The sequence below is a fragment of the Nesoenas mayeri genome, assembly GCF_963082525.1.
Source record: "Nesoenas mayeri genome assembly, chromosome: 2".
NCBI classification, from domain to species: Eukaryota; Metazoa; Chordata; class Aves; order Columbiformes; family Columbidae; genus Nesoenas; species Nesoenas mayeri.
In genome coordinates this window covers 101,531,000-101,554,285 of record NC_137543.1, presented here as the reverse complement: position 1 = coordinate 101,554,285, position 23,286 = coordinate 101,531,000, and the positions used below count along the sequence as shown (strand labels likewise).

Sequence of the window (23,286 nt, the reverse complement as noted above, 5' to 3'; positions counted from 1 at the left end):
CCCTGCCCTATCAAATAACAGGAGTTTGATCCTCTCTGGAATGGTGTTAGATGGCTTTAGGCCATTCAGTCAGTAGGTTCAGGACTGTTCCCTACATAGCTTGAGGCCCATCTCTGAATTCTCCTGACCTCTCCCTGTGAGGGTGAATAACTTAGACAAGGAAGGTCGCTCACATTCCCTCTCAGATTAATATCCTCCTTAGCTTCCTCTGGACCAACAAGAAATATCGGTTATCACCCACGTATTACTAATTCTCCATTTGGGGAACCGCAACACTGAGTCCATTTGCTCTGTGGAAAATGTAACTACCTCCAGTTGTCATCTTGGGAGCATGACGGCATGAAGTCCCAGTTGAAGGAAATGTGATACCGCCACTTGAAAAAATGAAACTCGCCTTGCCTTGGGCACACAGTGAGGTATCTGAAGCAACCTGCTGAATCCTGAAGACCTTCCGTTACTGGATCAATCCTAACAGGATGTTTCTGCTTGGCAGAAGACCGTAAAATGCCTTAAGACTGTTCTTCCTTGCTTTAGATACTACATCAATCAGAACTGGAATACACAAACCACCATACTACTACCGCTCCCTTTGAATTCTGGGCTATTTGAAAATTAGCTGGTCTTAGGAACCTAATCCACTCATTCATTTTTTTATAATAGAATAGTTAGAGATAGAAAGCAGAAGTGAAGAAAAAAACCCAACAAACACCACAATCAAACAACCCACCCCACTCTTAGCTTGTGTAAATTGAAACAGAGATTGAATATTTACTTGACTCAAACATAATCTTTTCTCAACCAAGGCAGAACAGCAATGTATTTCTATGAAAAAAATAAATAAATATTCAAAACCCTATTTAGACCAAAATTGTCAAGGCCCTGAGTGCATCCTCCTACCTAGGAGTTTAACCAGCTGTGTTCAAGGCCAGCTTGCTGTTAAGAGCTGTGATGAAGAAAGTGTGAAGAAGCCTCCATGGAGGCTGCCCTCCCCTTCACTTGGCTCTCACACTTGGTCCTGTGAGAGCTACACTGCAGTCATGTTGCAGCTATGCCCACGCCTGGCCATGTACCTGCTGACCTGGCCCTGACAGGCAGGCAGGACCTCCTGGCTTTGGACCCGACTCACTGCCATGAACTCCCCTTGCAATCACCAGACTGTGGCTAATGCTGGTTCCTATCTTGAGACCTGATCCTGACTTAATGATTTGACTTCTTGGCTTGAATTCAGACATGCCTCATCATCACAGACCTGTACAACAATCAATACTCTTGATTGTCTCTGGTTTCTATCATAATACATGATGTTTTCACCATGGTTGAATATTGTGAGACTGTCCACCTCCTCACTGAGGTCACTGCCTCTAAGCAACCTGCCTATCAAGTTTAGCTCCTTGCTTCCCTTTCCTGTTGGGCCAGCCTGCCACTGCTGCACCCTCGCAGAAATATCTAACTGCTCAATATTTCCCAAGCATTGCTCAAAACAGTTTATGACTAACTCATTGTCACTTTCAACATACAATATTCCCCCTTGAGCTAATATCCATTTAAGAAAAAGATCCACCACCTCACAGCAGATGTTGGCAGCTCTTCTCCACCCCATCCAGCAGTCTGGGAGTTCCCCACAGTTGTGCTGACAGATTTTCTGACGCCATGCTATGAACCTGACCACTTAAATTGAAAAATGACCCACAAAAATAAAGGCTTTGAAGGTTTTGTCATATATGAGGGAGCAATTTGTAGGGTGAGAAAGAAGGACTAGGGATGGAAATTTTCTGTGCTACTTTTGCTGCTTAGAATAATTCTTATGAAACCAACCTTCATATATTTCAGAGTATTTAAGAGCATCTTCACTTCAGACAATACAATCTACTTTCAAAATCAGGTTGCCATGTAAGGTATACAGAGTTGGTATGTGTCTTATTTAGCAGTTAAGGATATTGGTTTGGAAACAGGGAAGAAGCAGAGAGATTTATTTTTCCTACTGCCTGAGTGTATGACACACATATGTTTCCAATCAGCATTAATTTGTTTGTATTTATGAACAATGATTTGATAATGAACATTTGCAGTTCACCACTTTTCATGGAGAAACTTCATAATTAAACTAAAATTATTAACTTAAAAATACAGGTTGATCATGTGAAAAAACTGCCAATCAATATTCAAGACAAGCTATGGAGTAGTTATTCTTTGTAGGTCTCGAAGGTCACAAAAGTCATGGTTTTATGCTACTGAATGATTTGCTTTTCACAATACATTGACAAAACAACACAATTAGTCTCGCTTCAATAAGCACACACAATAAAATGAATTAAACAATACAACATGTCTCATACATTACAGCTTCACTTTTGTAAACACAAAAGCTGTTTCACCACGGGCATATCATTTCCTTGTCTGTTTTTAAATGATTGGCTTTGTATCCTTGTAATTAATTTTAGCAACTCTGTTGTCTCTGGACAGAAATGTTGGAATTAAACAACTGACCGCACTTCCAAGTAGTATTTAAATATTCAGAATCCTGGAATTAGAAATGCTTGAGAATATAACAGTGCAGGACAAAGTATAACCAATAAATAGTTGGCTTATGAGAGTAAGCAGTTATTAGGAATCGTGATTGATCAGTCTTTTCTGACCAAAGGGGAGTAAAGGTCTTCAAAGGCTCCTTTTCACAGCATGCCCCTGAATTGCTGGGGTCTGTGACCTCTGAACTCCATTCCTTTACCTGCTTAGCTTATATCCTTTTATGATTGTTCATTACATTAGGGTAGCTGGCTTTCTACACATGAGCTGAACCCACATCCGTGATGGTCAAGTAAGAGCTGTTTTCACTTTTTTTCAGTGAGTTCTCAGTGAATGTTTATTGTTTGCTATGCTACGGCTGTAGAGGACAAGTGACAGACAAATGAAACTTTCCAGTCTTTCAGAGAAAATGAAATATTGATCACTTATCATAAGAAACAAAGAGCCTGGCATAAGTAGGGTTCACATTATGAATACAAAATCAGTTGCTTATCTCAGGATAAGCAACCAATAGATAAATACATCTTTTATTATGAATGTACCTACTTCTAAATGTGCATACTTTGTTATGGTTATGTTTTATCTGTATATGGATGTACACATAGACACATAGATGTGAAGAATTTCAAATGAACTCCTCAAGTCAATTCCTAAAGTGTATAGTGTGTCATCATATTACTAAACTGCTTCTTATACTTTCCTACATGGAAGAATAGGTTATACTTACACATTGTTCTCTGCTCTTTATACGCTATTGTGATATCATGCAATATTATATAAGTAACAGACAACTTTGCAAATAACATCTTTTTTTCAAAAAACTGTAATCAAACCAGATCCATAAACAAAATCTAAGAGAACAGAGTTGTAAAACTGAATAAAACTGGTTAAGTCTATTAAATGATAATGTTGCTTATTAACCAAATATGTTGTGATAGGTCAGTGCTGAGGTTAAAAAGAAAACATCAATTGAACCATTTCCCTAAATAAAGCTCCAGGGTGCAATATTCAAAGCACTTTACTCAATAAAAAATGCTTTTAAAATGGTACTTTGGTGATTCGGAAACATTGGCATCATCCGTCAACCTAAGTGCAGGAAAGTTCAATAAGCTAAATAATGAACCATTTACATTATTTTCCTTAGGCTCCAGTGATTTGCAAACATTGCATCAATAGAACTCTTTAAAAAATTATGATAAAGGCTTGCTAGTCTTTCAACTCTTACGGTTTTTGCTGTCATGCTGCAATTTTTACGCTGTTTAGATTTTTTTGTTTGGTTGGTTTTTTGTTTCATCTTTTTATAAGACTCCATTTAGCATCAATTTATCACTTTATTATAGCATATTTATTCAAGATGATAATTTTACTAGTGCTTCCAGCGTTATTTTTCAGAAATGAAAACGAAATTTAATGCTGTCTGCTCTAAACATTTAAGTTTTTTATTTCACTGTCAGGTAGTTCGAATGTACAGGTCAAGATGATTAAAAAATACCATTATTAAAAGGATACCTGTGCTTCCTCTTCCTTGAAGCACTAACAGTTTCGTTGTTGATTATTTCCCCTTCCACTTCCCTTTCCACCTGGAGTCCCAGTTCTGTCGTGTTAACATTTAGGAACTTTCCTTTTCTCTTTCCAAGGTCAAATTCCCTACTGTCTTCCTAGGGTATCACTTGCACAATTCTTGTCTTACAGCTGTTTCCTTTAGCAAATACAGGAGTAAAATTGCTCCTTATGGTAATATTTTCAGGTTGCAAACAATCGAATGAATATGCAGAAGCTCAGAGGGACAGAACAGCAAGTGGGAGGAAAAACTCAGTCTCTCTTAATTTAACGTCTCTTCATCTGATTTAGTGATACCTTGAGCTGTTAAAACAAAATGTTTACTTAATCCATAGCTGTCAGCATACCTTCAGAGATAGATACGTGCTTATGCAGTCTCTCATTATATTTAATAATACTTCACAGGCTCATTAGCTGATCTATTTGGTGAACATGAATGGGCCTATGAAAATTTGTATACATGTGCATAATACAAGTCAAACATTATACAACTACACTAACAAACTATATTTACAGTGTATCTATGGCATAAAAAAATCTACTTCCAGCATTTTCAATTCATAATGCAGATCAACTCACACTATATAACAACACATAGAATATTATGGATTATTGATTTTAGCCAAAGAGCAGCATCTCAAGTCATGCCAAAGTTTATTTTAAAAAATGTTCGACTGCCACATTTTAATCACTGAGAAACAGCCACTTCTTTATATTCTACAGTCCTTTGACACTATGAACTGTGTTTATAGCATCTGAAATGCATGCAATACCTGCTAGTTTGGTTAATTTTATTTCTTACATTACTAAAAATACTTGTTATAAGCTTGTTACTTTTAACAATTACAGCTCGTAGTTTAAATTGCTGAAGTTTTGTTAGTATTACATATGGTGCTATACGTGTAAACCAAATATAGACCAATAATAATAATAGACTATGTTGTGGCAAGAAGAAGTTTGTTGAAGAAATATTATCTTGTATTAGATCAACTTATATATCTAGAAAAATATATAGGCTTTAAGATACACACTCCCTCCTTCACATCTTAGAACAACCTTGCTTTGATTATGACTAAGCTACCGTGGCTACATCTCTAACAGTACACCCAAGCTTCAGACACTGCTAGAATATATTTAAAAGAAAGACAGCCCTCAACCTCCTTCACCTTAAGAGGCAAACCAACCTCAAAATACTCAATACCTCTATTTTTCTGTATCAAGTATATACATGTTTTAAGAAACCAAAATGGATTGTATTTTTCATGCTTACTTTGCAGTATTCTGAAACTTGAGCTTTGCTTCTCTCTTCTCATATATTTTTAGATTGAATTTTAGGAAATCAAGTTAGGCCCCAAAACAGGATTACTTGTAACAGTAACTAAAATCTGCTGAGAGCAGTGGGATTTGTTTAAAATTTGGATTTCAATAGAAGTCAAATGCTTATTTTTATTGAAATGGGGTTTTAAATTTGTGCTACACTTGATGCAGTTTTGACTGAACTCTGAAGATTATGAAGCTGCCTAGTGCTTAAAGTTCAAAAGCTTTTCTATAGCAGTATTTGAGGTTGTGTGGGTTTTTTTTTTTTTCCTGTTAAGAATCTATACATTCCACTAATTGGTAGTTTCTCTAGCTAATGTACCTAGTTGTCCATCACTCAAAGCAGTTTCATATTCCCTTGTGCGTGTATATGCTATAATTCATACATGGATTAATGTTTTGAGAATACTCAATATTTAATACTCAACACAGTATTGATCCCAAAACACTGATTTCACAGACCTTTTGGTCAAATAACTGAAAACACTTTTATGTAACAAAGAAATACCAATATTCCTACAGTTGTAGAGGAAATAAAACCAGATTACTGCTAATTTTAAAGAAACCATGGCCTAAACACTCTCCTTTCACAGTTCTGCTCTTTTTAACTTAGCTTATCCTGCTCTTTAGGAGAGATTCATTTTTTCACCCTTGCATACTAACCTCATCAGGGCTGGAAGCCTGGTAAGTTCGATTTTCATCGCTGAAGTCCTGATCCACCTCTGCATATTCTGTTTCTCCAGACACACCAGCCCGGGATTCATATACTGGGGTCACATTGTGGCACAGTGCAATGGCCTTCACCGCCTCGTGTATCCGACTGGTGACGCTCTTGCGGACTTTGGGTGCAGACGACTGAGGTTTCCTGGATGGTGTTGAACTTGTACTGTTTCCACTGTTCTGAGAGTGCACCTTTAAGACCCAACACAATGATCAGTAAAACGAAGACCAATAATGGAAGCAAAATGTGAATACTAACATATGCATATGATTGCTCCCTTTACACAGGTTGATAAATGATAAGGGGAGTAACCATTTATTTATTTTATATAACCTACTGTTAACTCATTCAGTTTGTGATTCATAAAAACTCTCATCTGCTTTTCTGTAGAACAAATACTTAACTGTGTGTTCGTCACCTTGCATTTGTAGTCAGATTTCAGTTAACAGAGCCCAAAGACAATTGAAAAATGTGAAATGAAAAAACATATGCAGCAAAAGGTGTGAATGGGCTGACTGGATTCTCCAGGACACCCTGATTCCTCACTTCGGGATTCACCTTTTTCAGTGACCCATCTCAATTGTCCTTTACATTCTAATAATTATTTTTTAAATAGTATTTGCGCCAGAAATCAATTGGATGAGTTCAGAAATGCCAAACCAAAATTGCAAGGGTGATGTTTTGTTTTTGTTCTTCCGTAGTCTCTTTGTCACATTGCCTACATTCAGACATTGGAAACTCCAATGCCATTAAACTAAAAAAACCCCACCTTTTCTTTTAAATCTTCAGCCAAATCTTTGTATTTTAAAGACCACTGCATTGATATGGAACAAAAGAACAAAAGCAAGCTATCATTGTTAAGTATAAATATTATGAGTCATTAAAATACAACTATTGTTGATTTAATTTATAACCTACACAATTTCTATATTATTTATGAACTAATACAGTTTGTATGCTTTTGTTGCAGGCTGAAATTTGTTTGTTCTTACAAGAATTCAATAATCTAATAAAATAATAATGCAAAATAATAGATTGACACATATCTGAAGACCACATTACTATTGCCTAACCAGCAAACTAGCACTATTTTAGGTTATCCTTCAGAAATGCTCAAGTATATGACTGAATTAATCTTTTAAGAGAAAGTACTATATAACTAGTATAACTAGTTGAAAACAACATTTCTTTGGTTCTTTTGGGGCTTCAGTGGTGGTATGGAGTTTTTTTGTGTGTGTTTTTTTTTTTAGTTTTAACTTTTTTATTGTTTTTTCTGTTTTTTTTTTTTTTCTCCCTATGTCCTCCCCCACTACCAAGTCAGCACATTAAATATATCAGCAGTACTACCAAACACTCTTCTCTTCACTCCAGGGTAACTCAGAAAACTTCTTCAGAAACCACTCCTTTTTTCCTCCTGACTGCAATCTGCTGAACCGTGAACATTCTGCCCATCAAATTACAGTGTTGTCTAATAAAAGGTTTAACTTTCTGCTCATCTGGCACTGCTCTTCAGCTACTGCTTTAAACCTTTGCATTTGCATTCTGCTAACACTGATGCCATTACAGCCACAAATAAATTAAGGTGATTTACTCCTTCTGAATTATGTTATGTTTATTGATGCTTGTATAATTTAATTTCACACAAATTCCATTAAAGATTATGCCCTCTATCACAAAATGCTTCCAGTGGGGAAATATAATCAGGTTATAATAGATTTGTGTGTTACATTAAGATGACAATAGTTTAGTAGGTCCACTGTAATAACAAAACAGAACACAAACAAGAGATAAAAATCAATGTCACACAAGAACCACTGCCTAGCTAACTGGCAGCTTCTATTATCAGAGATTAAATAAAAACCTCACCATACTTTTTCAGACTGAAACAATTGTTTAATAGTTTCTTGTTTTGTTACCAAGACACATTCATTTTTCTGTTTAAAAGAGTTGCTACCAACACACACACAATTAAAGCATTATTTAAACATCAAGTAGTGTTATATAAAGCTGAAAAAAATGGAAATTCCAAGAAAGTTTTCATCATCTACAAGCTTATATTTGGCAAATCTTTTCCCACAAATGAGGGGAAACAAACAAACAAAAAACCACACCACAACAACAAGACTCCCTCACACTTCTTACTTCTTTTACTACTTTAAAAATTTCAGTGCCAAATATGTTACAGTTACTAAAAACTTAAATTAACCATGGGTACCGCTCACTAAATTTTACATCAGACTAGTAAAAGCTGTAAGCAACTAAGAATTCCAGGAATTATGCAATTTTGTTCAGATAGCGTATTATTCAACTGCAAACTACAAAAATAGTGTTAATAAGTATGACTCCTCCAGAAAATAACTGGCCCTTAGTTGTCAAACTCAGTCAGACCTAGGTGTGTCAGCTCAAGACTGTCAGTTAATATTATTTATTACTACAATTATTACTGTGAATACCCAAACAATCCATTATAAGGTAACAGTCATTTCAGTAACCCATTCTGAACCAGATTTGGACTGCTGATCTTTAGGTAAAAGAGCTCCATTCTCATCTCAAGGAATATTATTGCATCTCAATTACTCACTGCTGTACTGACAAAGGACTATGATGAATTGGGAAATAATAAATAAATTGAAGTTGCAGACTAAAAACTTAAAACATACATTGCTTTTTCACTGCTTTCCTTCCTGTCTCTCTTCCCAAAAGCTAAATAGTTTTAACTGAGTCCAGTATGGTGTCAAACAGCTACTTTTAAATTTTTATTTTAAGCAAATGAAAAGGGAGCCATAGTTCAAAACAGAGCACAACTAAAGATTCAAATAAATCGTTGATCCTACAATCCTTTTACATGAGAAAATGAGGACACAGACAAGGGGGTCAGTCTCCAAATTAAACTGGGTCAGCCAGTCATGTTTGTGTATCCAAGTTAACTATGGAAAAGAACTTGTATATAAAGTTTTATTATTGTACTGTAAGCAACATATGGAAATTTTAGTTAACCTATAATATATATCCTCTTCTGTCACTTTTTTCTATTTCAAACAATAGAAATAAAGAAATAAAGTACAAAATCCTTCCTAATCTCAGAGTAGAATCAGATGCCTAGAAAGGTTTGCAGAAAGCACCCAAATAGTTTATATATATATAGGAGATGCAAGTGATGCTTGCAGAATTCCACCTTCCTCCTTCATCCCACAACTGACCTACAGGCAGAGAGCCGCAATCCTCTTCTACACTGTCCAGACCAAGCACTTGTATGTCACACGAACACTTCACTCTCTTCTTGGTTATACCAACTAATGTGGCTTTCCAATTCTATACTTTATGAATATCTCCAAAGATATAATTACTGTTTGTCTTGTTCTGGACACTTGTAGTTTGTAGTCTCAGTAATAAATAGCTTTTTTTAAATGATTTAGCAGGAGAAAGACTGCACTGCAGAGACAGTTTAACACAGATTTCTGTTAGTGGGGAACAGAAAAGTAAATTCCTTCAAGTGGGTATTATGAGGAATTTCAGAATCAGGAGAGAACTACATATTGTCTCACATCTTGCCCTGTTAAGAGATACCTATAAATGAAAGAACTTTCACAGAATCTCAGATTTCTAGACATAATCAGTAACAACAATGCTTCAATGCTGTTAAAAAAAATCTCACTATTAAAGGTAAATAATTTATGAAATGAAATACCTGTGAATATGAGTTTATAATATGACTCTGAATTTCATCCATTGTGTCTGTTCCATAGGACACAGTACCCAGGTGGAGGCGCTTAAATATCATCTCATTCTGTGTAAGTGTTCCTGTAATAAAGAAGTAGTATGTCACAAAGCAGCAAAAAATACCATGAGAAGGCCACAGAAACCCCCCCAAAAATCTTTCTTTTGGAAAGAAGGAATGAATCATTAGCTAGCACCAGTTTCGTTAATTAAAGGAATGTTTGTGGAAAAAGATCAGGTCTAGTCATACTGGAAGAAATCACTGGCTCCACCTCCAAGCTGATTCTCCCAAAATACTAATATACTAAACATACAAGCTTGAAAAAACACAAACTTTTCTCTCCATATGAAAGATAGAAAATGCAGTATCTGGATAGAACTGTCCCTCAAAAGATAATGCAAGAGTTTACACCACGTATCATAAAAAGCTAAAGAAAAAACAACAACAATAAAAACAACCAACCAAACAAAACCCAACAAATAGCACACAAAAAAACCCAAACAGAAAATCAAATAAAAAAAACCCCACCAAACCCCCAACATTCATACATCTATCCCGCACTTTGGCACATTCAGTGTTATCTAGAGTAAGTCATTAAGACCTAACATCACTTCTGAATTTGATGGATTTAGCCTCCAACTGGAACAAGCCAAAATGAACGAAGTCAGTGTTTTCAGAGCTCACTTGACATTTGTAAGAAACTACAGGGTGTCACTCCTGGACTGACACTCTGCATCCACCTCTGCCAAGGAGTTGCATCATCCGGTTTGGAAAAGCTCCAATTGAGGCGTGGGGGCTTCAGCCTTCCATGATGGGGCACATCAGGCAAAAAGAGTCGCTACTGCCTCACTTCCCCCGGTCAGCTCACCAAAGATTACTTTGATAATGGCCATTCATAACCTTTTTTTTCTATGGTTACTCAGCTGAAGTGAAACTAATAGAATATAAACTCATTGTTATATTTAGCTATACAGTTTTGGGTCATTAAAATATATAAATCTGATGATCAAAGAAATAAAAACAACATAGTACCAACAGTGACATTCATAAAGTTTCTACAATATTCTTAGTTTGGAGGATGTGATAATTTTCTATAAATAAAAACTGCAGAGTAAAATATTTCATATAATTTTATTTATCTAGACAATTTTTATACTGTGTCTTTTTCCCAGTATGCCGAAACAGTAAGCCAAAGTAACAGAGAAGACTAAAATCATGACATATGTTATAATTACTATCTGGAAAACAGAACTGTTTGGACAGTTAGCATACAGTTTCTACATCCAATCAGGCTAGAACCATTGGTGATCTTCAAAGATTCAGCAAGGCTGTAAGAATCTCATGTCTTTCTTAGTTATACTTGAGATGTCCACCACTCCTACTCACATTCTGTATATTGACAATTCATTTCAATTGTTATTCTGCCATTCTGCACTATCAAACCATGTCTTCCTGTATTACCAGCATGAGATGATCATTCCAAATTCCCCCTCTACCACTAAAAAAAAAAAAAAAAAAAAAAAAAAAAAAAAGACACTGCCCATTCACTCTTCCATATGTTTTTGAGGAATTTTTTCTATAGTCATATTATTTGAGTTTTAAAACATACTTTTAAAATGTTTATGTGAAATGGATTAATTGTCCATAAAATATCCATAACATTACCAAAAATTCACATGGGAAGAAGAATATTTCCAAGGGTGGAAAACAATCCAGGAAGACAAAGTTCCTGATCTCTAGAATTAAAAGTCTGAATTTTTTGGTTACTTTTATACAAGGGATAAGAAAATTATTTTTGTTTTACAGTAATTATATGAAGTCATGAGAAATTACTTCTTCTGCCTTTAGAAGCTGTACAGACTAGAAAAATCCAATCCCCGTTTTGCATGAGAAACACAAAAGTTTCCACTAATAAATATGAGAGACTAAAATCTCCATATATTAAAAAAAACTAAAATAAAAACCCATCCACTTTGTTCAATAATGCTTATTGCAATAAATTTCGAAATAACTCTGCACCACTTTCCTTACTTTCTAGGCATGCTAATATCTCTTCACTGCCCTTAGCTTTGCCAAGCCCATGAATTAAAATAAACATTCCCTAGGAGTCATGAAGCTAAATGTTACTCAAAACTTGAGACAGCAGGTGACTGCCAAACATGTTTCCCACTAGTTCCGTAATTGCTGCTTGGGAAAACTGAGCAGGAAACAACATTAGACCTATGATTATTGTATGGAAAGATTATTTCTTCTGACACCGTTAAATGCATCCATCTCCAAATCATGCTTGGTGAGGGAAAGGTAGAGAGGTTGAAAATTTTTGTGTTTTCCTCCAACCCCTTCTCAGCAAGCAGAGAAGAAGAGCTGCTGAGCAGAGAAGTATGGATTTTCCTATCTTGCAACAATCAGGAGCCATGGAAGGAAGTTTAGGAAAAATGGGTGAGAAGAAAGAATCAATTTGTAAAGACATGGAAATAAACAAACCAGCAATCCTAATTCAATACTTGCATCTTATACATTACTTATACTTATATTACCTATTACTACAGTAATAGGAAACATCTATGATGTATGAAAAAAAGGCTGCAAAATTGTAATTAAAAAAATAAGGACAAAGAAAAAAAACAGTTACAGGTTGCTCATCCTTCTTAAGACTAGTGTAAGGCTTTCAATAATAGTCACAATAACCTGATGTGCAAGACAAATACAGGTCGCTTGATTTATGAAAGTGATTCCAAAAATTTTTGCAAAAAATAAACCAAAATACACCTGTTTTGGTCATCCACATGGAAGGTAAATTTCACAACATGTGCAAATTAAGAATTTACTTCTAAATTCTCCCAATGGATAAAACACCAAAGTGGGACAGAAACATTCCTAACAACTTGTTCTAGACATTACATGATGCCAATCAGTCATGTTATAATTTTAGCACCAGTTCTGTCTCAAATTTTAGTCTTTGAGTTGAAGACTAATACACCTTGACAAAACAACACATCTTTCACTTTATGCCCCCAAAATGCAAGCCTTTCAAACATCTAGAGGTAGATTTTCTAATATAATATATACTACTACTACTACTACTACACATTCTTAAACTTTGTTCTGGAATGTAGGCACCACATAACAAAAATAACCTGACAAAAAGTTAGTATAGAATTGCTGAAAAAAATATTTACAATATTCTTTAATGAAGCCATGAGACTCCCCCAATTGTATCATTAAACACAGAGTAAAGCAGGCAAAGAGGAAATTGATTTCTAAGGAAAAAGTCCTGAAGGCATCATTCCCTGGGTGGCAACAGATGTGATTCCCAATAGAGCAGTAGATTTTTTTTTTCTCCAGAAGCAGATGCAGATCTTTCTGATCCAATATTATTAGATCGTAATTTGGACCAATACCAACAATCTAAAAAGGCCGAAACAAAAACCCAAGAAAATACATACAGCAGAAGAATTACTAACTTTGTGAGAATCTGAGAGGGTAACTTTCCATAAAATATGAATACTTCAAGCTACTTGCTTAAACAGATAAAAAGCCAGTATAAATGCAAACATTTCTATTTAAACGTCGAGGTTGATTAGGCCCAACACTCTTAATAATTAAACTATTGCTATCAATCTTGAGATGCAAATTCTTTCTACGAACGCTGGAAAAAAACATGAATTGGTACAGAACGTAAAAAAAAAAAATTAAAAAAACTCATGGTAAACACATATGCAGAATATGTCTGCTCACTCAGCTGCTCCACTTAGCATGAGGTCATAAACATACCTACCACAAAACCTCACACCAAACAAACTCCAGTACCACTCATTAAGAATGAGGGTAAAGAAAGAGAACCGAAATATGTTTATTCTTTCCTGGGCAGAAGGCAACAGTAGAAGTAACAGTTAACACAGTTAGGAATAACAGCAGCTATTTCCGCTGTGCCTATGCCTCCTGTAAAAAGGACAGCAATACCAAAGAGCAGTATCCCTGCTCATTGGATGGACCCTGTATTTTCAGTCAATGGGAGTCCAACAGAAGCCACAAAGTAAGGATTCCTTTGACTGTTTTACTTTGAGTGCATGTCTGGAAGCTTCCTGTAGGATCTCTCCATCAAAACTTTCCTCTCTTAGCCTGCTCTACTCATCCTGCAACTTTAGTAGTCCTAAAAATCATAGAGGTAGAAGAAACATAAGGGCAATAGTGTGAATATACATTCATCAAAGCGAAGTGAGGAGACATTAAAAAATGCTGATGGAATAACTACTCTTTATCTGTGGCAGCTTATGTCAAACAGATAAAGAGTACATTAAAGTATACCTTAAAAGATTAATTTTCAGAAACAATTACTGAAATTTGCTATTCTAATAGTACATTACATTAGGCACAGTTAATGAAGAAGCCCATATACATCAACTTCTAACATAAGGCTTTTTCACAGAAAATCAAGAATCCCATTGCTCTATGCATCTGTTCAACTATTATATCTGTTAAGTATCTCATTTGGTCCAAACACCCGCTAAAATGTTAATTACAGAACTCAAATACAACTGTATGCATTAGTAAATAACTATGCTTGGAAAACTGTATGCATTTGTTTTAGCTGAATACTCTGGTAGTTGTCATGAACGGCAGAAGGTTTGCCATCTCACACCCTAAGCAACAGAAATGTTTAATAAATATTGCCAAATATCTTCATTTTTCTTTCATGATTAGAATCTTTTCGTACCCTGAAGAGGATCTCACGCTCAGCTGCCGCTGGAAAATGCTCGAAATCGCTCCTCCCATAGTTGCCCCTCCCACCCCCTAACGGCTGATGCCTTTCTGTCAAACTTAGATGTGATTCAAGTCCAAACAACATGGCATTTTGGGTAATAGATGCTATAATAAAAATGTGAGTCCTAAAAAACCTGTTGTTTTAGTGGGTGTTTTTAGTAATGGCTTTGTTCTACATGAAGATAAAAACTCCCTAACAAAGGAATTAATGTATTGCTTTAATAGGCTGCACCCTGGGTTAAGTTTTAAAATTTATGAGTTCTCTGCGGCATTGTTCTTTAAACAATGGCATTGTCAAATGCAACCAGTGAGAAGATTAAAGTTCTCCCAGCAGATTAAGTACAAATTATCTGTCCTCCTGTTTCAGCATCATTTGTTCATTTATCACATAACGTCTAGTATTTCTGGTCAGTGTCAATATGCTCCGCATCCTTGCAGTTAACAGATGTCTTCTCTTGTCGAATGAATTACTTTATGTTTCACGCACTGGTGGTCGCAGATGTGTCACTATAGCAACATCATTAATTTCAGATCTTACCGGAAACATGCACTCCAATCAAACCTAATTATACCACATTGCTTTCTTGTCCCACAATAAGGAAACTATAATGCAATTATTGGGATACTTCATTTTCTATTCTACTGTGGCAAATGAGAGCGCCACTGTGATGGACGCTTCTTGTCAAAAAGCTTATTGATGAAGTACAAACCCAATTTACAATCATACAAAGGATTACCTTGCAATTATGTTAGTAATGCAATGCTCCTTAGACTCAACAACTAATTCTCAATCATTTCCAGTGAAGCTCGGGCCACAATATAAGACTTTTGTAGGCAGTTCTCTGGATTCCCTTTGTTTTTCAATATGGAGAAAAACTTATACCTGTTCACATTTAACTAGATCAGCCCTTTAGTCCTGCTTTTTAGTAGCACCCACTTAGACAGACAGCTACAAAACTGCCTCTCTTCTTTCTCCTCTGACAGCAAAGGCCTAATTGAGCAGAAAAATCAACTGCTTCACACAACTTTAACTGAAAATTCAAGTGAGAAAGTACTGGAGCCAGCTCTCATGAACAGTGTATAATCATCCAGTGGAAATCATGGATTAACTGTACAGATTCTGTTCACTACATAAGAGTATGTTTCACATTTATGATAAAATGCAGAATGAGATCAAATATATTCAGGAAAGGAAACTGGAAGCAACTACTGAGACACTCAGGTAAAAAGTACATTGGCTACATGTCGGTCCAGAATTAAAAACAGTTTAAAATTTGGAGAGCATTTAAGACTAATAAAATTGAGCAGTGTTTCCCATCTCAATCTGAAGAGTATGGTCTGCAAGGCCACAGTCACTGTTCTGAAGCTAGTCACATCTGCTGGACTCCAGGCTTATTTTCACTTATATAAGCTTTGATCTAACACTTGGGTAAAAATCACACAGGGTGAGACTGCTGACTGTTGCTCCAAAACATTTTGGAACCACTGCCCTAGAATACTGCTTTTGTTTTCATTTTTACATCATTAACTTACAGAACTCAGTAGACTTCAGTACTCTAAAAAGCCTTTGAGGTTGAATGCTTACAGTCTTCCAAACTATACATAAACACATTTGCTGCTAAAAGTCTTTTAACTTTTGTCTGTTTAGCCCTTTTTTAAGTACGCAGCCTGAAAGGCTAGAACAGAAGCGCTCCTTCTTAAAATTAAACAGAACTACTATGATTGCAAGTGGCATGATGTGGGTTGAAAAACATCACCACCACCACAAAATTAGAAGCAAAACAGGGTTGTTTCTCTTCATATATGCAAATCAATAAAATGTATGCTTTCAAAGTTTTACAGATGTAATACGGTATTTTTTCCATTGAAAAACCCAGTATCACTAAATTTTATGTTGCCTTTTCTTTAAAGGAGAAAAACTGTTTTTAATTACTGTTATATTAGGTTAAGTGTTTCAGTGGTCTTTGTAGAAGTAGAACTCCAGTAGCTTTTTTTCTTTTTTCTTTTCCAAACCATCTTCTATTTTGCCAACAAGGTAGTAAGTACATAAAGCTTGAGGAAACAAAGATAGTACACTGATCCTCGTGTCGTGCCTCAGAATATAAACTGGTCACCAGAGTCAGAATATAACTTCTGTAATTGTAGCGGTAGGTGAATGAAGTCTCAGGATTTTATTTCGCAAACCTCTTAAAATTTTCCCTATAGTCTAACTATAAGCAGAATACCTCAACACTTAAATCTCATTCCCAGTTTGATATGGTAACTGGATTCTCTATCAGAAAAATCTAAATATACATTGATTTTGCTTACCAAGTAGTGCTTTGGGCAAATGAACTCTACTGCATTGTCTTGAAAATTCATTATTTTTCAACATACTTCTCTCGTCCAAACATATGCTGTAAACTACATATTTCAAGCCTACGATGAGGTAGCGCTCTTAAAGTTACATAAATTATAATGATGAAGGGTGCAATTAAAATCAATAAGCAGTTTCAAATAGCATACAAATAATTAGCTAACTGAAATAAAACTTGTTAAAAGAATTGTTCACTCACTTTGAAGAATTACCACACTATAATTAGCAATAAACTTTTCTACATGCTAAGAAAAAAGGTGGCAGTTGTCTTTATCTGTTACAGAATAGAACAACAGCATTTAGAAGTGTATAGGGTAACATATGTACCTATAGAAAAAAATGAAAGTATATTTTGAAAATATGACCATATATGAAATTTATATTTCATTTCAAAATATGCGGTAATGGAAGTGTTCGGCATGGGAGGGAATGTTCACCTATTTCAACCAGAGAGATGCAAACTATGTGTTATGCTTTCTGAACAGTAGCATAGAGGCTACCCTGTGCATCCTGCCCCCCTGCCAAACCACTCTATCACCATTTGGAACTGTATTTTGCTTAAAAACACTGAACATTTTCTTCAGCTGTTTAAGAAACACCTTTCTCAGTTCAAGAGTTCAGCTTCTGTAGAAAACAGCATGTCTACCAGAACTGATTTATTCAGTCTCAGAAAGAACCAAGAAAGGAGAAGAAATACTGTATTTTCTACAGAAATTATCTTGTTGTTTATTACCGTATTTTGTGAAATAAACTTTAAGACTTCTTAAATATATCAAGAACCAAGAGCATGCTAAGATGGCAAAAAGTTTCAGTCACAACAGCAGACAGTATCATAGCACAAGCTGTTAGTTCTTCACACACTTACCTGCCTTCCAATCCTGGTAAGCATTGGGTTTTCCAGTATACCAGGTCAGGTACAGCAACAGGTTACAGTTATGAAGATGAAAACATACAGCAGCTCTAGAACTGGTCTTTGTAACATAAAGAACAACTAACTTCATGGGGATAACAGACGTCATTTTGGAGGCTGATCTTATGTCTTGTTTTGGAAATGACTTGCTCTCTCGAAGGCCATTCCTAACTTAGTATCATACAATATTGTAGTAGAAACAGGGTGCAGAATCATTTAAATAGCATCCTGAGTGCTAATCAAGAGTCTTTGCAGAGTAGGATATATAGTGCTCTTACTAATGCTATCCAGTGTCCTGTTACTATAGCAGGAGTGTTCCCACTGGAATAAATAAGATTGCTACCAAATAGTGACTTTCACGTGTAAATACCAGCCAACCTAAGCCTATTGGTACTGGTACAAAGTCCTCAAGCATATGCTTAAAATCTTACTGAAAAATAAGAATCAGTAGACTAAATCTACTCTTATATTAACATATTAAAATATAGAGGGAAGTTTAGGAACTTTATAAAAGTCATCATATTTCAGAACTGTAGCCTGATATACCTGTTTTATCCGTTAGTAAATAAACTAATCTTCCCAACTCTTCTGGTATGGTGCTAGTTCGAACAACTGTTCCAGGAATATTGTCATCTTTCATAATCATCCACCCATAGGCTGCCTTACCCATGTCCAAGTTCACACGCAAACTGCAAAGGAAATTTATACCATAATCAGTGTGAATATTAGGGAAAGTGAAAGCTATAAATATATATCAAAAATAAACTAAGAATACTTGCATACTTTAGGATACTTGCAAAAAGTAATCTTAAAACTATATCCAACAAAAATTTCAGAATGATGTTGTTGTTATGTGTTTGTAGAGTACATATCACACGACAAATGAAGGTTCCATCTCAGACTTTTAGAAATTACTGCAATACAAACAAATGCAATACCATAGCTTCTGCATGAAACACACTGCAACACTGTGGAAATTCTTGACATAATTACATTACTACACTTACACAGATGAGAATATTATATACAATTTATCAACAAAACCAGATTGCTGTTCAAGTCACAGCTCTTATCTGTTACAAAACCCCAACACCTACATTTTCTTTATGATGTTAAAGTAAAATATTTTTGTACCTCTTCAAGTCACTTGTTTTTCATTTTTTTTTTTCTGTATGAAAGTACACCTATATTTGTCAACTTCTTTTTCTCACCAAAACCAACCAACAATGTTGCTGTCCTTCCCAAAATGTAGTTACAGAGGCTCTCTATTGCAAAATGGGAATAGTGTCCAAACAGCGAAACGCACCCTCACATGACAGCATGTGGGCTGGCGTTGCCACTGTCAACAGCAATAAGGAAACCTCGAGTAGCTCTGTACTAGAAACTATAACGGGCAGCAGTTTTACTGACTATTTATAGAAGTACAAAAGCAAAAGTTTTTGGTTTTGTTTCTTTTCCATTTCACTCCAGGTCTGCATATTTATTTGTTAATATTTCCACGTCTACATCATATTTTAATTAATTGCCCTTGCACCATGCATTCCTCTTCTCTCATGCTGGTCAGAGAACATTTTAATCACACTGCTCTTCCCCCAAATTAAATGGTCTGACACAAAACTCTGTGCCACCTTGTTCTAAAACATAAAAAACCTGCTTTTCTTTAGTTATTCACCATGTTCCCGCTACCACATCAGAGGAACAGTGATTAAGGAATAGGCACATGTTCATTTCTGTTGACTCTGCTCTAACAGAAATATTGGAAAACCAGCTAAGACAGTGGCTATGTGAACTATTCGTAGCTAATATGCCCAGGGCACAAGACTCAAAAGTCCCAAGTTTAGTAAAAGGTTTACAGTAATACAACTCTTAAAAATGTTCAAAGGTACATATCAAGTCAAAATACTACTAAGGCACTTCAGACCTTTTTTAACAGTCCTGAAGTGCATAACCAAAGCAACAGCCACAAATAGTTTCCATCTGTCTGCTTGCAATCACAGCAATAGAGTGATTGTGAATCACCTGAGGCAACAGCAGAGAGAACAGCGAGTCAGAAACTGCAACATCCCAGAAAGAGATGCTTTTAACTAGAACTGTGAGAACATTGGGAATTTCAACACATAGTGTTTATTCCACATGCTCTCCTTCCTGAATTTGTATAGCAGAAAACAATGCATGGTCCAGCACAAAAAGAAACAAGCCTTTTTGATACCAGATTCTCAACCATTCAAGACAGTATTTTGTTCTTTAACTAGCTCTTATTTTCCCAACAAAGTCAGAAGCAGCAGAAAACCATCCTTCTGCCTGGTGATATATCCCAATTAGTTTTGCAATATTATACTTAGCTTCAGCTGTCTTCAGACATGCAAATACTACTATATAAGAAAGAAGTTAGGACAGACAGAGGGAGGATTCTAACAGATTCTTTTTATTTGAAAATGTTACAGTATAACAAGGAGAAAAATACTGTAAGTCACTTGCCTCACAGTGGTTAACTTCAGTTTTACCCTGTCTTAGTCAGTCCAGAGCTGGTACTGAACAACCAGTATTAGTATTTTGTATGTCTGTGAATTTGCAGAGTTAAACAAAATATAAGAACCAATGTAACACACTTCACACTGACATGTGTTAGTTGACAGAAAGAACAGCAAAAGATTTACTACTCTTATGGACAAGAACCTGCTGGTTGGTCAGTCTGCTACAAAGGATGCTGTTTAGCTCAAAAAGATAAACACAAGCACACCTTATTTAAAAACAGCCAGACATTTGCTCTAGCCAGGAGTAACTGCAGTTAAGTGAAGGATGAAAGCTGCACATCACCCCATTTCAAAGAGTCACCTGGACTGTAAGTATTTTTTTCAGCCTGGGTTACTGAAGCAGTAATTCAGTGATGAAAGGTCTATCACAGAACTGCAATCGCAGGTACATGACACACAAAGAGGGAAATCCACATGGCTGCTCTAAAGATGGAGACCTACAAAGCCATCCAGATAGGAAAAACTGTACTTCAGTAAGATTAAATCAGAAAAGTCTCTCAAAGCTGAAGTGCAGTTCATATCTTCACTTGCATCTTTCAGAAGCATGCGCATTAACTGGTTTTGATGTTCTGAATACTCTCTATAGGCATTTAATTATAATCTCACTTAAATATAAACATAAGGAAAAAAAAAAAGGAAAAGACGACATCTTCTCTTGCTGAGCGGTGAGAAGAAATATGTACTTCAAACCTTCGAGACATTTAAAGAATTATTTTGGCTTTCCAGCATGCACTGCTAATTGGAACAGAGTGTGCTACCTTTATGCTGGTGGACCTTATGGAAAGCTGGAACCACTGGCCTCCAGAGAAATAATGTCTCCGAGTACAGTCTAAGGCTGTTTTCTGGCATACAGAGAGATTTTGAGTACATGCTTGAATTGTTAAGTTGAATAAAGAATTAAACAGGAATAAAATGAAAAATGAGGGCTATAAATGCATTTTTAGTATTAGTTCTAAAATTTGTACACTATGTCCTGGTCTTACTTCCTTTACCTGGTGCTTGCTGTCTTCAAGGAAATTTTTCTCTGTGCAGTCATTGTAGCTATCACCAGCACATCACAGACATCGTCGTAACACCAAAAATTATGGAGGCCTGTTACTACCAAGCTTGCTTTCAAAACTAGAAATCCCTCCAAAACAGCTGCACTGGAAAGGGTAGAAATACTTGACTAGAAAAGTCCAAGAATATACACAACAAAACAAGGAGATACTAAGCTTACTCAACACCAAGCTACTTCGAGTGCTTGACAATATTAGCTACCATTTCTCATAAATCCTTTGTGGACTTTAAGAAACATCGTTAAATAACCAAAAAGCATTGTACATTCACCAGTTTTTAAATCCTTCTCAGTTTCATCCAATTTAAAAGACTCCATACACACCACTTATTAACTGAAATGCACAGAAGAACAGCATACATAGCACTAGCACACTGTTGCATCAGTAACACTAATTTTAGCAAGCCAATTTACATGTAATCTTTAGACAGCGAATATTAATATAGGTATTAGAAGGCTGTTGCAGAGAACGGGCATATTTAGTGAAATTTCTGCCTTTCATGACTTGGGGAAAAGAAATCAAGACCTAATGATGTTAGCAAAGACAATTCTGTGAACAAAGTGATACCATGCTGAATAAAATTCAAGTATGAATTTGAATCAAAATTCTATGATAGTTTTATTTGAGGTCTGGCAGGCAGGAGGAACTTCTTGAGCAGAAGTTTTGTACCAAAAAACAAAGCACTGCCAAAACTCCAGATACAGTATGAGTACCCATAACGGTATCCAAATAAATGAACTAATTGAGATGTAGTCTTTTTATTTTCAGGACTTCTTTCTAAGTGAAATACTGAAGATCATTCATGGGTCATGTTAATAACCAAAACAGTACCCAATACCCTATGTCTATGCCCCCTAACCTTCCCATATTCCTACCTGCTTCCAACAGTCATAAACTGTACAGAGATATACACAGTATTTACAAGTTAGAAAAATATATGGAATAATTGTGAAATCATTGGTCAAGAAACAAGCTCAGGTGCTTTAACTTCAAAATCCCTGGAAATGTAAATCTTCACAGAAGGTGATTTTTAGAGCCTGCCAACTTCTATTACCTGGCACTAAACCGACAAAAATAGAACAAAATAGAAGTTAATTCTTTTAAAAATAGCATTCTATCAAGATCTAAATAAATTTAAAAAGTCAATCCATAGATCATCCCTTTAATTTCCCCTAATTCCCCTTAGCCCATATTTTATCTGGAGGGGAAATCTGAATGTAATATTCCTTTTATGTTTAGTCGACTATATACATTTTAACTTCATTTTTTCTACTACCTGTCTGATACTCCAAAGAAGAGACTCAGATCTGTGTCCTTGTTTGCTTCCTAACCAGTCTCACTAGTTCTCTCAGCCCAATTTTTCTGTTTTTTTTTTTTTCTGAATTTTGTCTATTATGTAAGCATATCACAGAAAATGAAAGAAAGTGTACACAGCACATTACATAAAACACAAGCAATGAATGCAACTTTAATAGAGAGCTCAATCCCACACATTTACGCTTAAATATGTGTGGCAAAAAAATGCACATCAACCCTGTATTGCTATAGCGACTATGGCACATGTAGCTTTTTCAAGGGCCACATGCAACCTAGGTACAGATAATTAGATGTTGTAACTTAGGTAGAACTTAAAACCTCAGGAGGAAATCTGGGTAATAATTAATGAGAAATCTATGAATTTCTTACAGGCAGAAAAAACAGTAGAGTGCAAAATACAAATAGAACACATGTCAAACGAGCACACTGGTACAAGAGATGTAGCATATGCAGCTCATAATAACAATAATTACTTCTATTGAAAATGTTTCTCTGTTATTTTCACATT

At 35.6% G+C, this 23,286-nt stretch overlaps 1 protein-coding gene across 8 annotated transcripts in view; it reads right to left on the bottom strand.

Moving 5' to 3' along the window:
- The window catches only part of ATP9B (ATPase phospholipid transporting 9B (putative)), a 167,107-nt gene that overhangs the window by 25,096 nt on the left and 118,725 nt on the right, over positions 1-23,286 (bottom strand). For all 8 annotated transcript variants that reach the window (XM_080339199.1, XM_080339205.1, XM_080339204.1 and 5 more), the window contains 3 exons: positions 18,416-18,558; positions 9,810-9,922; positions 6,064-6,312 (listed from right to left, as the gene is read on the bottom strand). In XM_080339199.1, coding sequence (XP_080195325.1) covers positions 6,064-6,312; positions 9,810-9,922; positions 18,416-18,558 — 505 coding nt within the window. The remainder of the gene's footprint in view (positions 1-6,063; positions 6,313-9,809; positions 9,923-18,415; positions 18,559-23,286) is intronic.